Genomic DNA, 14,887 nt, shown 5'->3' with positions numbered 1-14,887 from the left:
AGCACTATTTCCTTCTCTCACTTCAAAGATGTACGGTTGTGGTGTTGCCTAGTGGTGACATTTAAAATGTGACCTCTTAAAAATGGGAACTGGTTTTAGTTTCATGTTTTGAGTTGTGTGTGTAGTACTGGGTGGCCTCAATTTGTTTACATACATTTAAATTAGGCTTTTTAAGAAGGAAACTGAGGTGAATAGGGTGGTGCTTTAGAAAATAAAGCATAGAAGTGATGAAAGAAATTGGGCTGTTTCCTATATGGTGACCTGGGAAACAGGGAGATAGAGACAGGGAAATATTGCTCTGGAAAGATAGAATCTTTCAAAAGTTAGGGAGTGGTCAAGTGTTTTCCATTCAGAGAGAAAAATTCTTGTGACATCAGCAGAGCAGCTCAATAGTCTCCAGAGCAGTCAAGGCAGATGAAAATAAGTCTTGGCTGGCATTGAAGTTGGCAAGAGGAAAGCTCCTTAACAATGCTTTAAGGTGTCAGACTGCAAGGCCATTGAATGCAAGAAATTAAAGAACGCATGTTAAGGAAAAGTGAATTGCATTCACATGTTATATTGCATGAGGAGACATTAACTAAAGAAGATAGCATCAAGTGAAGAGAGAGGTTTGCTGGAAAGAAACCAGTTACAGGTGTACCCATTGAACAGGGAACTTGGAACAATAAAAATGGGCCACCTTCCATTGATGATTGAGAATCTGTAATGCTGAGAGTAACAAAGTCAAATCTTTATTTCTAACATTTGTAAGAATACCGTTTCAAAGTTGTTATATAATGTAACTTATTTTAAATTCCTTTTCTGTTTAATAAACTTAGATATATTTATATTCAATGTACATTGGCAGTCTTTTTGAAGATGTTCAATGACTGACCACCACAGAAATTAAAATTCAGAAATAAAGCTTAGCTGTCCAGTCAGCCAGGTTTCACTTTGTAATCAAACTTGGCCAGTATTAAGGTCAGTTGGCATTATAACATCAACAGCATGACCCTCAGCTATCTTCTCTGTTACCTCTTTGAAGAACTCCAGTTAAACACGATTTTCCCGAAATGAAACCCATTCTAATTACCCCTCATTAACCCACATTTGTACATGTGACTACTAATTCTATCCTACGTTCTTGTTTCCAGAAGTTTCCCAATACTAAGGATAAACTTACTGGTCTGTAATTGATGGGCTTATCTTTGCATCCGTTTTGAATAAGGACAAAACGCTTGCAATTCTTCAGTCCTTTGGTACCACTTATGTCCAGAAACAATTGAGTGGTTATGGCCAGTACCTCTGTGAGTTTCCAGTTGCAATTCTTTCAGTGTCCTTGATGTATCTCATCTGGTCCTGGGTGCCCCCGTCACAACTCCTTTAAGTCCTTAAAACCTATCCAGTGTTACCTCTTCATTACTTTTGAATTCTTCTAGTGACTGAGATTTCTTCTCTGTCATCATGGCCTGGGTATCATCTGTCTGTAAAATGTTTATGGAATATCTCAGCCATATCCCCCAACCCCTCTTGCCTTCATGTGTAAATCTCAGTTTTGATCCCTAATCAGGCCTACTTGTACTTTAAAAATTCTTTTGAGGAATCCCAATCTTCTTTCTTAATCCCTTTTTGCTTCTCTTATTTGCTTTTGCACTTCCCTTCTGAACATTTTGTGTTCAGGTTTGTTCTCAATTTTATTTTTTACTTGACACCTTTCATTAGCACCCTTTTTTCTTTATCTTGATTTCTATCTCACTTTCCACACAGACAACCTCTGAATTTGTTTACCTACATTTGCTTTCGAGGGTAATATACCTTTACTGTTTCTGAACCATCTCTTAGCCTGTTGTTCAGCTACGATTTTGCCCACCAACCTTTGTCCTGGTCTGTCTAGCCCAGCTCTGTTCTTGTTCTATTGAAGTCCGATTTCTCTAGTGAATTATTCTTACTCTGCATTGTCTTTTTCTGCCATCACCTAAATCTTCTGAGAACCATTTTCACTGCTGTACACATTGTTGCACTGACACTTGACTTTCCAGGGCCACCTTATTCCCAAGAACTAGATCTAGAAAGTGCTGTTGTTGTACGGAACACATACTGCCATAGAATATTCTCCTGAATATCATCCTTAACACATGGAGCTGTTCAAAAAAAGAGCAGAGGAGCTCTCCTCAGTTTGTCTCATTCTACTATTCCCTCTAGCTCTCAGTAGTTGCAAGCTATCTGGACGTTATTCCATTGCTGTTTGGATGCTGCTGTCTACAACTGGGTGCTGCTTTTTTGATATTACAAATGTCACTGTAGTTTAGAAGTTCTCATTGGCTGTAAAGTGTAATGGGCTATCCAAAGAGGTACTATATAAAAGCCATATTTTTATTTGTGTTCATAGTTCTTCGTTGCATTGATTATGAATGACTGGGTGTAGCTTATTGCTTGGAATTTGTTGATGTGGTTATATATGCAGCAACGCATTTGTACTGTCAAGAGTGTGTTGCTGGAAAAGCACAGCAGGTCAGGCAGCATCCGAGGAGCAGGAGAATCAACGTTTCTGGCCAGAGCCCTTCCTCAGGATTCTCCTGCTCCTTAGATGCTGCCTGACCTGCTGTGCTTTTCCAGCAACACACTCTTGACTCTGATCTCTAGCATCTGCAGACCTCACTTTCTCCTACCGCAAATATACTGTTTGTTGTGAAAAGTGTATGCTGCACTGTTTGTATATTGGAATAACAGATCTTCAAAACTGCTCATTTTGCTGGAGATAACAAAAAAAAGATCAATTTGTAATAATGAAGTTTTGCATTTTGTTTTTTTTATTTTCCAGAGGTTAGCTTGCAAGAAGGGTAGTTTAGGTCCAGAAGAGGTGAGAAGACCTGCTCTAACCCTGGTGATGAATTCCTTGGAAAGTCCAAATCTTCTGTTGAGATGTGCTGCAGCAGAAACTCTGGCCAGACTTGCACAGGTTGTAGCAGATAGTGCCTTCACTGCGAAGCTGGCACAGACTAGCTTTGAAAAGTGAGTAAATCAAATAAAATTGTCTTTTAGATTGTAGTGCAAAATAAGCCCCTGTTTTTAAAAACAAAATAAATGTGTTTGGGTGTTGGTGAGATAACTGTACTGGGATGTATGCTAATGAGTCTTACAGATCTTTGTTGATCTGTGCTGAATAATCTAAAACTGACAAATTTACAACTGTCCTAAAACATGTTGTATAAGGAGAGAAATTAAAAAGGATTCCTACTTTTGAATTTTGCAGTAAAATGTCACTTTTTAAATCCTGAAATGTATCATTTTTGTTTTTAATTCTTCTGTATGCAATTATTCTATGATTTCCTATCGTTTACTTTCCATAACAGTCAGCTGCTGGGAATATTCTGCGACCCATATGCATTCCTTCCCCATTATCTGCTCATACAATATTCCGAGAGTCAGCGAGATGTACAGCATGGAAATTGACCATTCTGTCCAACTCATACATGCCAACCAGATATCCCAACCTAATCTAGTCCTTTTTGCCAGCAGTTGGCCCATATGCCTCCAAACCCTCCCTATTTATATACCTGCTCAGATGCTTTTTAAATGTTGTAATTGTACCAGCCTTCATCACTTCCTCTGGGAGCTCATTCCATACGCGCCCCTTGGGCCCCTTTTAAATTTTTCCTCTGTCATCCTAAACCTATCCCTCTAGTTCTGGACTCCCTCACCCCAGGGAAAAGACCTTGTCTATTACCCCCTCATGGTTTTATAAATCTCTGTAAGGCCACCTCTTAGCTCCGATGCTCTAGGGAAAACAGCTTGAGCCTATTCAACCTCTCCCTGTAGCTTAAATCCTCCAACCCTGACAACATCCTTAAATCTTTACTGAACCCTTGCAAGCTTTGCAATATCTTTCCATAGGAGGTCGACCAGAGTTGCAAGCAATACTCCAAAAGTGGCTTAACCGATGATCTGTGCAGCTGCAATATGACGTCCTAGCTCCTACACTTAATGCTCTGACTAATAAAGGAAAGCATACCGGACGCCACCTTCCTATCCAACTTTGACTTCACTTTCAAGAAACTATGAACCTGCACTCCAAGGTCTTTTTTTTCCTGCAACACTCCTCAGGACCTTACATTAAGTGTTTAAGTCGTGTCCTGATTTGCTTTTCCAAAATTCAGCACCTCACATTTATCTAAATTAAACTCCATCCTCAGCCCATTGGCCCATCCGATCAAGGTCGCGTTTAATCCGAGGTAGCTTTCTTTACTGTTCACGGCATCTCCAATTTTGGTGTCATCTGCAAACTTACTAACTATGCCTCCAATGTTCATATCCAAATCATTTATATAAATGATAAAAAGCAGTGGATCCAGCACCAATCCTTGTGGCACACCAATGTTCACAGGCCTCCAGTCTGAACGGCTCTTGAAAATTCACTGTGTTTACATTACTTAATAACCATGCACCCTCCCTCACTGTCAAAAATAAACCTTCAGCCTAACAGCCCCTAGCCACCTTTCTTTTTTGTTCCTCTAACTGACTTCTCATGCACTCCACTTTCATTTGCATGATATTTGTGTTCATTCCTTTAAATGATTGTGTCAGATATGTTTCAGCATAATCTTTCATGGATGTGGGCAGCTGCACTAGGCCAGCATTTATTGACCATCCCTCACTGTAGTTGAAAAAGTAGTGGTGAGCTGTTGTCTTGATATAACAGTTTATATGCAGTAGTTAAACCCACAGTGCTGTTAAGTTCGAAATTCCAGGATTTAGGTCCAGCAATAGTAAGAGAAATGTTATTTATAGTTACAAGTCTGGATGGTGTGTGGCTTTAAAGGGAATTTTCAGACAGTGATTTTCAAATTTATCTGTTTCCTTTCTCCTTCCTGGTTGCAAAGATAATGAGTTTGGAAGGTGCCATCAAAAGAGCCTTCGTGCATTGTTGTGGCACAACTTGTATAGGGTATAAACTGCTGCCACTGCGTTGGTGGTGGAGGCAGTAAATATTTAAGGGGGTGGGATAAGATGTCGGTCAAGTGGCTGCATGGTATTGAAAATCTTGAGTGATGTTGGAATTGCGCTCATCTAGACAAGAAGAGAGTATTTCAGAGCACTTCTGACTTGTACCCTATAGATTTTGGACAGGCTTTGTCGAGTTATTTGGCACAGGATTTCTAGTGCACTGCACTCCCAAAACTTCCACCTCATTGACTAGCTCTCTCTATTTGTACAATAAATTCATACTCAATTAATCCTTAAATAAAATATCCATCACCTATTCCCTCCTTCCATTAGGTTTTTGATATCCCTTTATAATTATATTAGATGATAATAGGTACACATGAGAGCATTCAGTCCCATCAGTCCACTCAAGTGGTACTGAAACTGGGTTTTTAATGCCTGTCCTTGTGTATCCCTGTCGTTAAAATAGACGCATCCAAAAAAGGCTTTTCTCGGAGAGGGTTGAGATAGTCAGCCATTCTTATTACTTTAAGTTTCTTCGTGGGAGAAAGTGAGGACCGAAGATGCTGGAGATCAGAGTCGAATAGTGTGGTGCTGGATAAACACAGCCGGTCAGGCAGTATCCAAGGAGCAGGAGAATTGACATTTCAGGCATAAGCCCTTCATCAGGAATGGTTTCTTCCTGTTTGAAGTTTCCCTGACAATTTACTTGTGCGATATATCATGTGCTTCATGCAGAATTTCTAGTCTCTGATGAGCTGTTTTGCCCACAGTATTTACATGGCTGGCTGAGTTAAGCTTTCTCATCGGTAATAACCCCAGAATGTTGGTATAGGAAATAGAGCATAGAATAAAGCCATTGAATGTTTAGGATAGATAATCAGATTTGGGGCAATGAATGCTGGCATAGTTGTACAACAAATAGGAAAAATACAATAGATACTTGCTTGTAATTCTGGAATTTCTATCTAAACATATCTGCCTCTCTTCCAACTCCTTTAAGTCCTTGTTGACCCTCCGAGCTAATATCTATTTTGAACCAGCTTCCCTTTATTTGTGTTATGTAGCTTTTCTCTTTTTACATATACTTTATAATTTGGATGTCTCCTATGAAATTGAATAATCTTTAAGCAGCTAGCTGAATTCTATTGTCATGAACAATATCATTGGTTTCAGCAGAAACCCATTTGTGTAGCTTTCATTGAATTTTTTGGAAGGCTCTTAATTTAATGCCAGATCGGTCCTCATGAAATTGTGGGAATAGATCAGCCAGTGAAGGCTTGGAAGATCACCATTCAGCTTCTAGCTGAAGTCTGACTACATAGGGCTTACTGAATTCAAGAAGTGATAGCCAGCTTACTTAAAAGGATAAGCTACAGGTTTCACCTGGTTGAATACAAGCATGACCCCTCTGTACATTTGGATCTACTTACCGGTTTCGAAGCATAATAATTCCTTTATGAAGAATGACAATAGGGTGCATTTGTGTAACACCTTTCTAGCACAGTAACTTGTTTCATAGTGCTTTATTAAGATGGTCTCAAAATTCTAGACCAACTTAACTCTTTGCGCACAATGCAAACCTTTAGTGTAAAGCAAATGAGAACCAATGTACTTGTTAAGATGTTTTAATTTTGAAAGGGGAGATCTAACAACTTGCACTTAATTTTATTTGTTTTGACCAGAGCCTAGGTGAGCTTTTCCATTTTATTTACGGTTTTGGACAGGACACCCCAAACTCTTGAAGCCTCTAGATGAGAAGGGAATAAACTGTGTTCCCTTCTTTATTCACCCATCTTCTTAGTCAGTTGAAGAAATTGAAAGATATGCTTTCCCTTTCTCACAGTCTATCTTTTTGCTGGAGAAAAATGAACTGGGGCGGCGCAGTGGCTCAGTGGTTAGCACTGCTGCCTCACAGCACCAGGGTCCCAGGTTCAATTCCAGCATTGGCTGACTGTCTGTATGGAGTTTGCACATTCCTCCCATGTCTGCGTGGGTTTCCTCCCATAGTCCAAAGATGTGCAGGTCAGGTGAATTGGCCATCCTAAATTGGATGCATTAGTCAGAGGGAAATGGGTCTGAGTGGGGTTACTCTTCGCAGGTTCTGTGTGGACTTGTTGGGCCAAAGGGCCTGTTTCCTCACTGTAGGTAATCTAATCTAATCTAAACTTTTATCTTAAAAACCAATTTAATCACACTTTCTTGATTCAATACAAGACTTCTTTATTTATTAAGCATGAAAATAATTACCAGTGCAATACACATATGTAGATTAAAAATAAGAGATAAGCCTAAAAATATAAATGTTCTTTTTAAAAGAAAAGGCTTTTCTTGGGTCAGTCTCTGAATTTCTGAAGAACAAATGAAATAACATTGTCATTATTGGATTATACCAACAGCATTGACTGTAGGCTAATGGAAATTCCTTTTTTCTGATTTCCCCTTTTAACTGGTTTGCAACATTTGGAGTGGCTGAGATTCTTTACCTGCAATACTTGGGAAACCAGCTAATGCTCCAATTCAGTCAGGTGTTATATATTTAAATATCAACGTTTGCAACAAAGTCCACCCTTTGTGAAAGCTTTATTTCAGTTAACCGCACTCTCAGAACTGGTCACCTCATCAACTAGTTCTCCATATTTATACAATTATACAAAATCACACCCAATTAACCCTTAATTAAAATATCCATCACCTATTCCCTCCTCCCATTAGGTTTTTGGCACACCATTATAATGTATCAAATGATAACAGGTAAACATTGGAGCATTCCATCTTATTAGTCCACTCCAATAGCATTGAAACTGGCTTTTTAATGCCTGTCCTTGTGTATCACTGTAGGTGAGTACAGATGTGTCCACAAAAGGTGGCTTTCTTCTGAGAGTGCTGAGATAGTCAGCCATTCTTTTACCTTCAGTTTCTTCCAGTATGAAATTTCCCTGACAATTTACATGTGTGACATTCCATAAGCTTCACACAGAACTGTGCCAGACAATCACTGAATTTAAATCCACAGTTTTTTTTTACTTTTTAAAAATAATATATTTTGGAATTAAAAGTAAACTGATGTGTATAAGTATCTTGGGATACAGATCCAGGTCCTAAGGTTGAGCACCAGTGTTTCTGTTTATTTTGATCAAGTGCATATTTAAACTTAATTTACTATCGAAGAAGTCCTGCTGGTGATTCCCCAGAATATGTGTTCATCTGTGGAAATTCTGACGGTTATTCAAATGGAGTGAAAATTGCTTTCTTATAAATAATTTGCAAGTAAAACGAAGTTAGAATAAGAACTTGTTCTGCTTTATCTTTGTTTGCTGTCAGCATTTTTGAGCATAATTTGCTTAAATGTCTGCCACTACTCATCCACTGACTCTCCTTACCGTCTTTTTTTTTTCTCAGCTGTTTAGAAAACCCATTCTTTATGCCATTACGATTGTCCTTATTGAAGTTGAGGACGTTGCTGTCCCTTCAATGATGTGAAATTCTGTGTTGTAATTGCTTTTCCCAAGGTATTTCTTAACTACGTGAACTCTTATTAAGCCTAACTCATTACACATTATTAGATCTAAAATAGCCTGTCGGCTCTGCAACTTATTGCTCTAAAAAGCAATTCCTGCTAAACACCAGAAATTCATCTTCCATGTCATTCTTGCCTCTGATTTGTTTAGTCACTGCAGATTCAAGTCACCTATGACAATTGAAATGCTCTTCTTGTATATCTTCATTATTTCTGAATTTATACTTGAGCCTACAGTGAGGCAACTCATCAGAAGCCCATTGATTATTCTCACTCCTGATTTTTTTCCCCTTGCCATTGCTTATTTTTACCTAAACTGATTCCATATTGCAAGTATATCACTACTAACCATGACAATAATACTATCATTTTTTTGCGGTGCTATCCCACCTCCTTTCTTTTGTTCTATTTTTCTGGAATGTTGAAGACACTTGAATATTAAGTTCCCAGTCTTGCTCACCCTGTAACTACATCTCTGAAATATCTATCAAGTGATATTCAGTTCTTTCTATTTGTGCAGTGACATGGATACAGAACTGGTCAAACGTAAAAGACAGGGGGTGGTGGTGGAGGGTTGTTTTTCAGATTGGAGGCCTGTGACCAGTAGAGTACCACAAGGATCAGTGCTTTGTCCACTACTTTTCGTCGTTTATATAAATGATTTGGATGTGAGCATAAGAGTTATCGTTAGTGAGTTTGCAGATGACACCAAAATTGGAGGTGTCGTGGACAGCGTAGAAGGTTACCTCTGATTACAATGGTCTCTTTTATATCAGATGAGGCAGTAGGCTGAGGAGTGGCAGATAATTTAGATAAATGCGAAGTGCTGCATTTTGGGAAAGCAAATCTTAGCAGGACTTATACACTTAATGGTAAGATCCTGGGGAGTGTTGCTGAACAAAGAGATCTTGGAGTGCAGGTTCATAGCTCCTTGAATGTGGAGCTGCACGTAGATATGTTTGGTGTGCTTTCCTTTATTGATCAGAGTATTGAGCGCAAGAGTTGGGAGGTCATATTGCGGCTGTACAAGAGATTGGTTAGGCCACTTTTGGAATATTGCTTGCAATTCTGGTCTGTTTCCTATTGGAAGGATGTTGTGAAACTTGAAAGGATTCAGAAAAGATTTACAAGAATGTTGCCAGGATTGGAGGATTTGAGTTATAGGGAGAGGCTGAATAGGCTGAGGCTATTTTCCCTCGAGCTTTGGAGGCTGAGGGGTGACCTTTATAGAGGTTTATAAAATCATGAGGGGCATGGATGGGGTAAATAGACAAGGTCTTTTCTCTGGGGTGGGGGAGTCCAGAGCTGGAGGGCATAGGTTTAGGGTGAGAGGGGAAAGATATAAAAGAGACCTAAAGGGCAACGTTTTCACACAGGGTGGTGTGTGCGTGGAATGAGCTGCCAGAGGAAGTGGTGGAGGCTAATACAATTGTAACATTTAAAAGACACTTGGATGGGTACATGAATAGGCCGGGTTTGGAGGGATACCGGCCGGATGCTGGCAGGTGGGACTAGATTGGGTTGGGATATTTGATGGGCATGTACGAGTTGGACCGAAGGGTCTGTTTCCATGCTGTACGCTGTATGACTTTACCTATCTTGTCACAAATGCTGCTGTATACAGATAAATAATCTTAAGCTTTGACTTTTTACCATTATTCTTCCTCGTTCTAATTTTTTATGTATTCCTCTGTGTATATCTTTTCAAGAGTGAGGGGGCAGAGCTGAGTATGGTGACCATCCCCAAGTAGAAGGTGCTGGAAATACTGAATAGCCTGAAGGTGATCAATCACCTGGACCAGATGGAGTTCTACATCCCAGAGTTCTAAGATAGCTGAAGAGATAGTGGAGGCACTAGTGGTGATCTTTCAGGAATCGCTAGAGTCAGGGAGGGTGCTACAGGACTGGAAAATTTTTAACGTGACTTCCCTCTTTAAAAAGAGAGTAAGGCAAAGACAGAAAATTACAGACCGATTAGCCTAATCTCAGTCGAGGGTAAGATCCTGGAATCCATTGTGAAGCATGAGATTTCTGAATACTTGTAAGTGTATGGTAAACTAGGGCAAAGTCAGCATGGTTTCATCAAGGGGAGGTCATGCCTGACAAATCTGCTAGAACGCTTTGAGAAAGTAACAAGCAGGTTAGACCAAGGAGAGTCAATGGATGTTACCTACCTAGACTTCAAGAAGGCCTCTGATAAGGTGCCGCACAGGAGGCAACTGCGTAAGATAAGGATCCATGGTGTCAGAGGCAAGATGCTTGCATGGCTAGAAGCTGGGCTGTCTGGCAGAAAGCAAAGAGTGGGGATAAAAGGGTCCTTCTCAGGATGGCAACCAGTGACAAGTGATGTTCTGCAAGGTTCCATGTTGGGAACGCAACTTTTCACTTTATACATTAACAATCTAGATGAAGGAACGGAGGGTGTCGCAAACGATGCAAAGGTAGGTCGGGTTGAGGAGGTGGAGAGGCTGCAGAAGGATTTGGACAGGTCAGAAGAGTGAGCAGACAAGTGGTAGATGGAGTCAAACGGGGTAAAGTGTGAGGTCATGCACTTTGCTAAGAAGAATAAAAGCATGGACTATTTTCTAAATGGTGAGAAAATTCAAAAGACTGAAGTGCAAAGAGACTTGAGAGTTCTAGTCCAGGTTTCTCTCAAGGTAAACTTGAAGGTTGAGTCAGTAGTAAGGAACACAAATGCAATGATGGCATTTATTTTAAGAGGAGTTGAATATAAAAGCAGGGATGTACTTGTGAGGCCCTGGTCAGGCCACATTTGGAATATTGTGCGCAGTTTTGGGCCTCGTATCTCAGGAAGGATGTACTGGCCTTGGAGTGTGCAGAGGAGGTTCACAAGAATGGTCCCAGGAGTGTAAAGCTTAACATATGAGGAACGTTTGAGGACTCTGGGTCTATACTCGGAGTTTGGAAGGATGAGGAGGGATCTAACTTAAACTACAGAATACTGAATGGCCTGGACAGAGTGGATGCTGGGAAGATATTTCCATTGGAAGGAGAGATTTAGGACCCTAGGGCACAGCCTTCGAGTAAAGACAAGACCTTTTAGACAGAGATAAGGAGAAACTTCTTCAGCCAGAGATTGTTGAATCTGTGGAGTTCATGCCACAGGAGGCTGTGGAGGCCAGGCCATTGAGTATGTTTACTCATTATGAGTGTTCCTTGAATATCAAGGGGATCAGGGGTTACAGGGAGAAAGTGGGAGAATGGGGTTGAGAAACTTATCAGCCATGACTGAATGGTCACAGCATGATTCAAATGGAACAACTCTCTCTTTCCCCGATATTGATGCCAGTGCCTCATGAATTGGAACACATCCCTCCCACGTCAATCTTTGAATCATGCATTTACTCCTCTAATTTTAGTCAACCTCTGCCAATTTTTAAGTAACTCCAGATAGTAATCCCAAGATTTTTACCTTTGTGGTTCTGCCTTTTAATTTAGCTCTGAGGTATTCCTCAGCAGAACCTCTTACCTAAGCCTGCTGATGTCATTGGTACACACATTGACCACAACTACTGAATTCATCCCCTCCCATTCCAAGTTCTTGTCCATCGTAGAAAATATGTCCCAAACCTTGGCGCTAGGTAAGCAACACAGCCTTTTGGAGACTGCCTTTTTTTTTTGCGAGGGGTTGGCGGAGGGAGAAGAGGGACAAGAGTGTATAACCCACTAATATTGAACCAGGGAATCAGGGCACTGGCTGAGGTTTCTGCAAAACTATATTCTGGATCCCAATAAATGCTTCACTATCAGCTACACCCAGTGTTCCCTGACTATGAACCAAATTTAATTAATTAATTAATCTGAAGGGAGTGACTGTCTTCTGAAATAGTGTCTGAATACCTTTCCCCTTCCCCAATATGATGTAGTTTCCACAACTCAGACTCCAGTTTGTCATCTCTCAGCAGATGTTCCATGAGCGACCAATACTTACTGCAGATGTCATCACTGTGGATCATACTGGTTTCCACTATCTCTCACATAGTACAATCGCAACACACCGCTAGCATAGCCATTTCTGTTCTGTTCTATTCAATTAATCTATTCAATTTAGATGTAAAGATGAATTTCTTAACCAAATTCTTCAGCTGGGATAATGTCTCCTGATATGAATCATCTGCATAGTTGAAATAATTGGAAGATACACCCACCAATTGCCTACCTTGTTTCCTGTGGTATTGAATTTTGGCTCTTCCAGGGTGAAACAAGTTGAATGGGCTCTCCACAGCCTGTTTTTCTCTCTCTTGTCATTGCTATCCTTCCCTCACAGATCCTTTTTTTCTCTTTATGAAGGTGTGTTGTCTGACTCTGTTCTCTCTTTTACTGTTTATGGATCTGTTATCTCCACACTCTCTCTTGATTAAGCTGCTGTCCCCTCTCCTCCTCTATTTCAGAAGCACAGGGTCCTCCACTCACTCGCTCATTCTGCTCCACGACAAAATGCTGACTTGTTGCACACTCCTCCCAGTCTGCTTCAAAGCAATGCTGAATTCTCTGTATGGGGTGGTCTGATGAAAGTGATTTGAGTTCAGGCAAGTTACCTTTCACAGATGAATAGTTCATTAATATCGTGTCTAGAGTAAAGTATGGTGTATAGACACTTTCCTAATTTTCTGTTGTGTCATGGAGCAACTCTGAAACTGGATTCATTAAGTTTGTAAAAGAACAAGGAGATAATTGACAAATGAAAAGAAAAGGAGGAAGTGAGGACTGCAGATGCTGGAGTTCAAAGTCAAGTGTGGTGCTGAAAAAACACAGGTCAGGCAGTATCCGAGGAGTAGGAGAATCAATGCTTTGGGCATTAGCCTTGATGAAGGGCTTATGCCCGAAACATGGATTATCCTGCTCCTTGGATGTTGCCTGACCTGCTGTGCTTTTCCAGCAACAGTCTTGACAAATGAAAAGAAAACCCACGATGCCAATTGATTTTTCATACTCCTAATAAACACATGAAAATAGAAAAGGTAACACATTTTTATACTTCAATTTCTTTTGATTTTTGCCTTCACTGTAGCACTACATTTCAAGCATTTATAAGATAGCAGCATCCTTTTAATGAAATAACTACATGAGCAGCACGAATGATGATACGATTCTGCCAGTGCAGTTCCAAGCCACATGACCCAACAATTGACTGATAAAAATCAAACAGCATGTTCTTTCACTTAGTAGGAATGGGCAGAGTACACAGCATACTGAACCAGCGACAATGGAAAAAGCACAGCATCTTCTGTTCGATGTCATTTCATTGTTGCTGAATGTACTAAATCTGTACAAAAAAACAACTTAACATATTCAATCAGACACAGATTGTTGCCCAGTTTGTTTGCCAGCAGTAGCAAATGTTCATATGTAGCAATCCACTATCTGCATTTCATAGGATATGTTCATCTTTGCACCCTGTTTTGTATTACTTGTGAGGTGCATGGAAAGCATATGATTCCATTATGCTTTTTTCCACAGCAACATCCTAACCAATCGAGTTGACTTGCCAACTCATTGGCACCTCTTTCTGTTACTTACATGGTTGTGCTTATTTGAAACTTGACATTCTTGCATTTGTCCTGATGAGTGAAAAACAAAATTGCTTTGGGCAACATGTATCCTTTTCAGCAGTATTCAAATTCAGCACGACCAACTGACTGTTTTTGGAAACTTTCTTTTTTCATGACTTCAGGTTAAAGTCTGCCAGAGATGTGATTTCACGAACGGGTCACTCTATGGCCTTAGGCTGCCTTCACAGATATTTGGGTGGAATAGTTTCAAGTCAGCACTTGAATGCCTGTGTCAATATTCTTCATACTTTATCTCAAGACAACACCTCCCCTGAAGTTCAGGTAATATATATCTTTTGAATGTGAGATTAGGAGGAAATGCTTGTAAATGTGAAAGCATGAAAATCCAGTTTTTTGAAAAAAAATCCTTTAGCTTTGTTGCATGAAGAGATTTGTTACCATAATGTATATTAATCTGAGTTTTGTGCAAATATTTCATCTCATTCATTTCAAAGTTGCATGATGTAAGTGCATGGTCATTTCTGAAATGCTGTTGTTGGATTTCAAGGTACTTGCTTGGGTGCCATGATACTAAATAGTGAATTGAATTTTAGTTATGGGTGTTATTGTTAGATAAAAATTGTGCTCCTGAATGATAGTTTATAGCACTATTTCAGTAATCAGCATCATGTATAATCGGTATATTTATTTGCTTTTTGTTTAGAACTGGGTGCAACACTTCTGCTCTGCATGAAAATGCTATGATTATGAAAAAATGCTGGTCAGATTGAGAAAGATCTTTCCATGAATGAGCACCCCCTTTGCCACAGCCCCCTCTTTGCCCCTCTCTCCCTTGCCCGACTGCCCCTCCCCCACTCTCTCGCCTCCACCCTCCCTCCTCTCTCGCCTCCACCCTCCCTCCTCTCTCGCC

The 14,887-nt window shown here is 40.1% G+C and overlaps 1 protein-coding gene across 3 annotated transcripts in view; it reads left to right on the top strand.

Annotated features, from left to right (window-relative positions):
* heatr5a (HEAT repeat containing 5a) overlaps positions 1-14,887 on the top strand; it is a 149,777-nt gene that overhangs the window by 74,336 nt on the left and 60,554 nt on the right. For all 3 annotated transcript variants that reach the window (XM_043698069.1, XM_043698067.1, XM_043698068.1), the window contains 2 exons: positions 2,801-2,991; positions 14,139-14,298. In XM_043698069.1, coding sequence (XP_043554004.1) covers positions 2,801-2,991; positions 14,139-14,298 — 351 coding nt within the window. The remainder of the gene's footprint in view (positions 1-2,800; positions 2,992-14,138; positions 14,299-14,887) is intronic.

This window comes from Chiloscyllium plagiosum, chromosome 10 (assembly GCF_004010195.1).
Source record: "Chiloscyllium plagiosum isolate BGI_BamShark_2017 chromosome 10, ASM401019v2, whole genome shotgun sequence".
In the NCBI taxonomy this organism is placed as follows: Eukaryota; Metazoa; Chordata; class Chondrichthyes; order Orectolobiformes; family Hemiscylliidae; genus Chiloscyllium; species Chiloscyllium plagiosum.
This window is presented reverse-complemented; position numbering and strand designations above follow the sequence as displayed.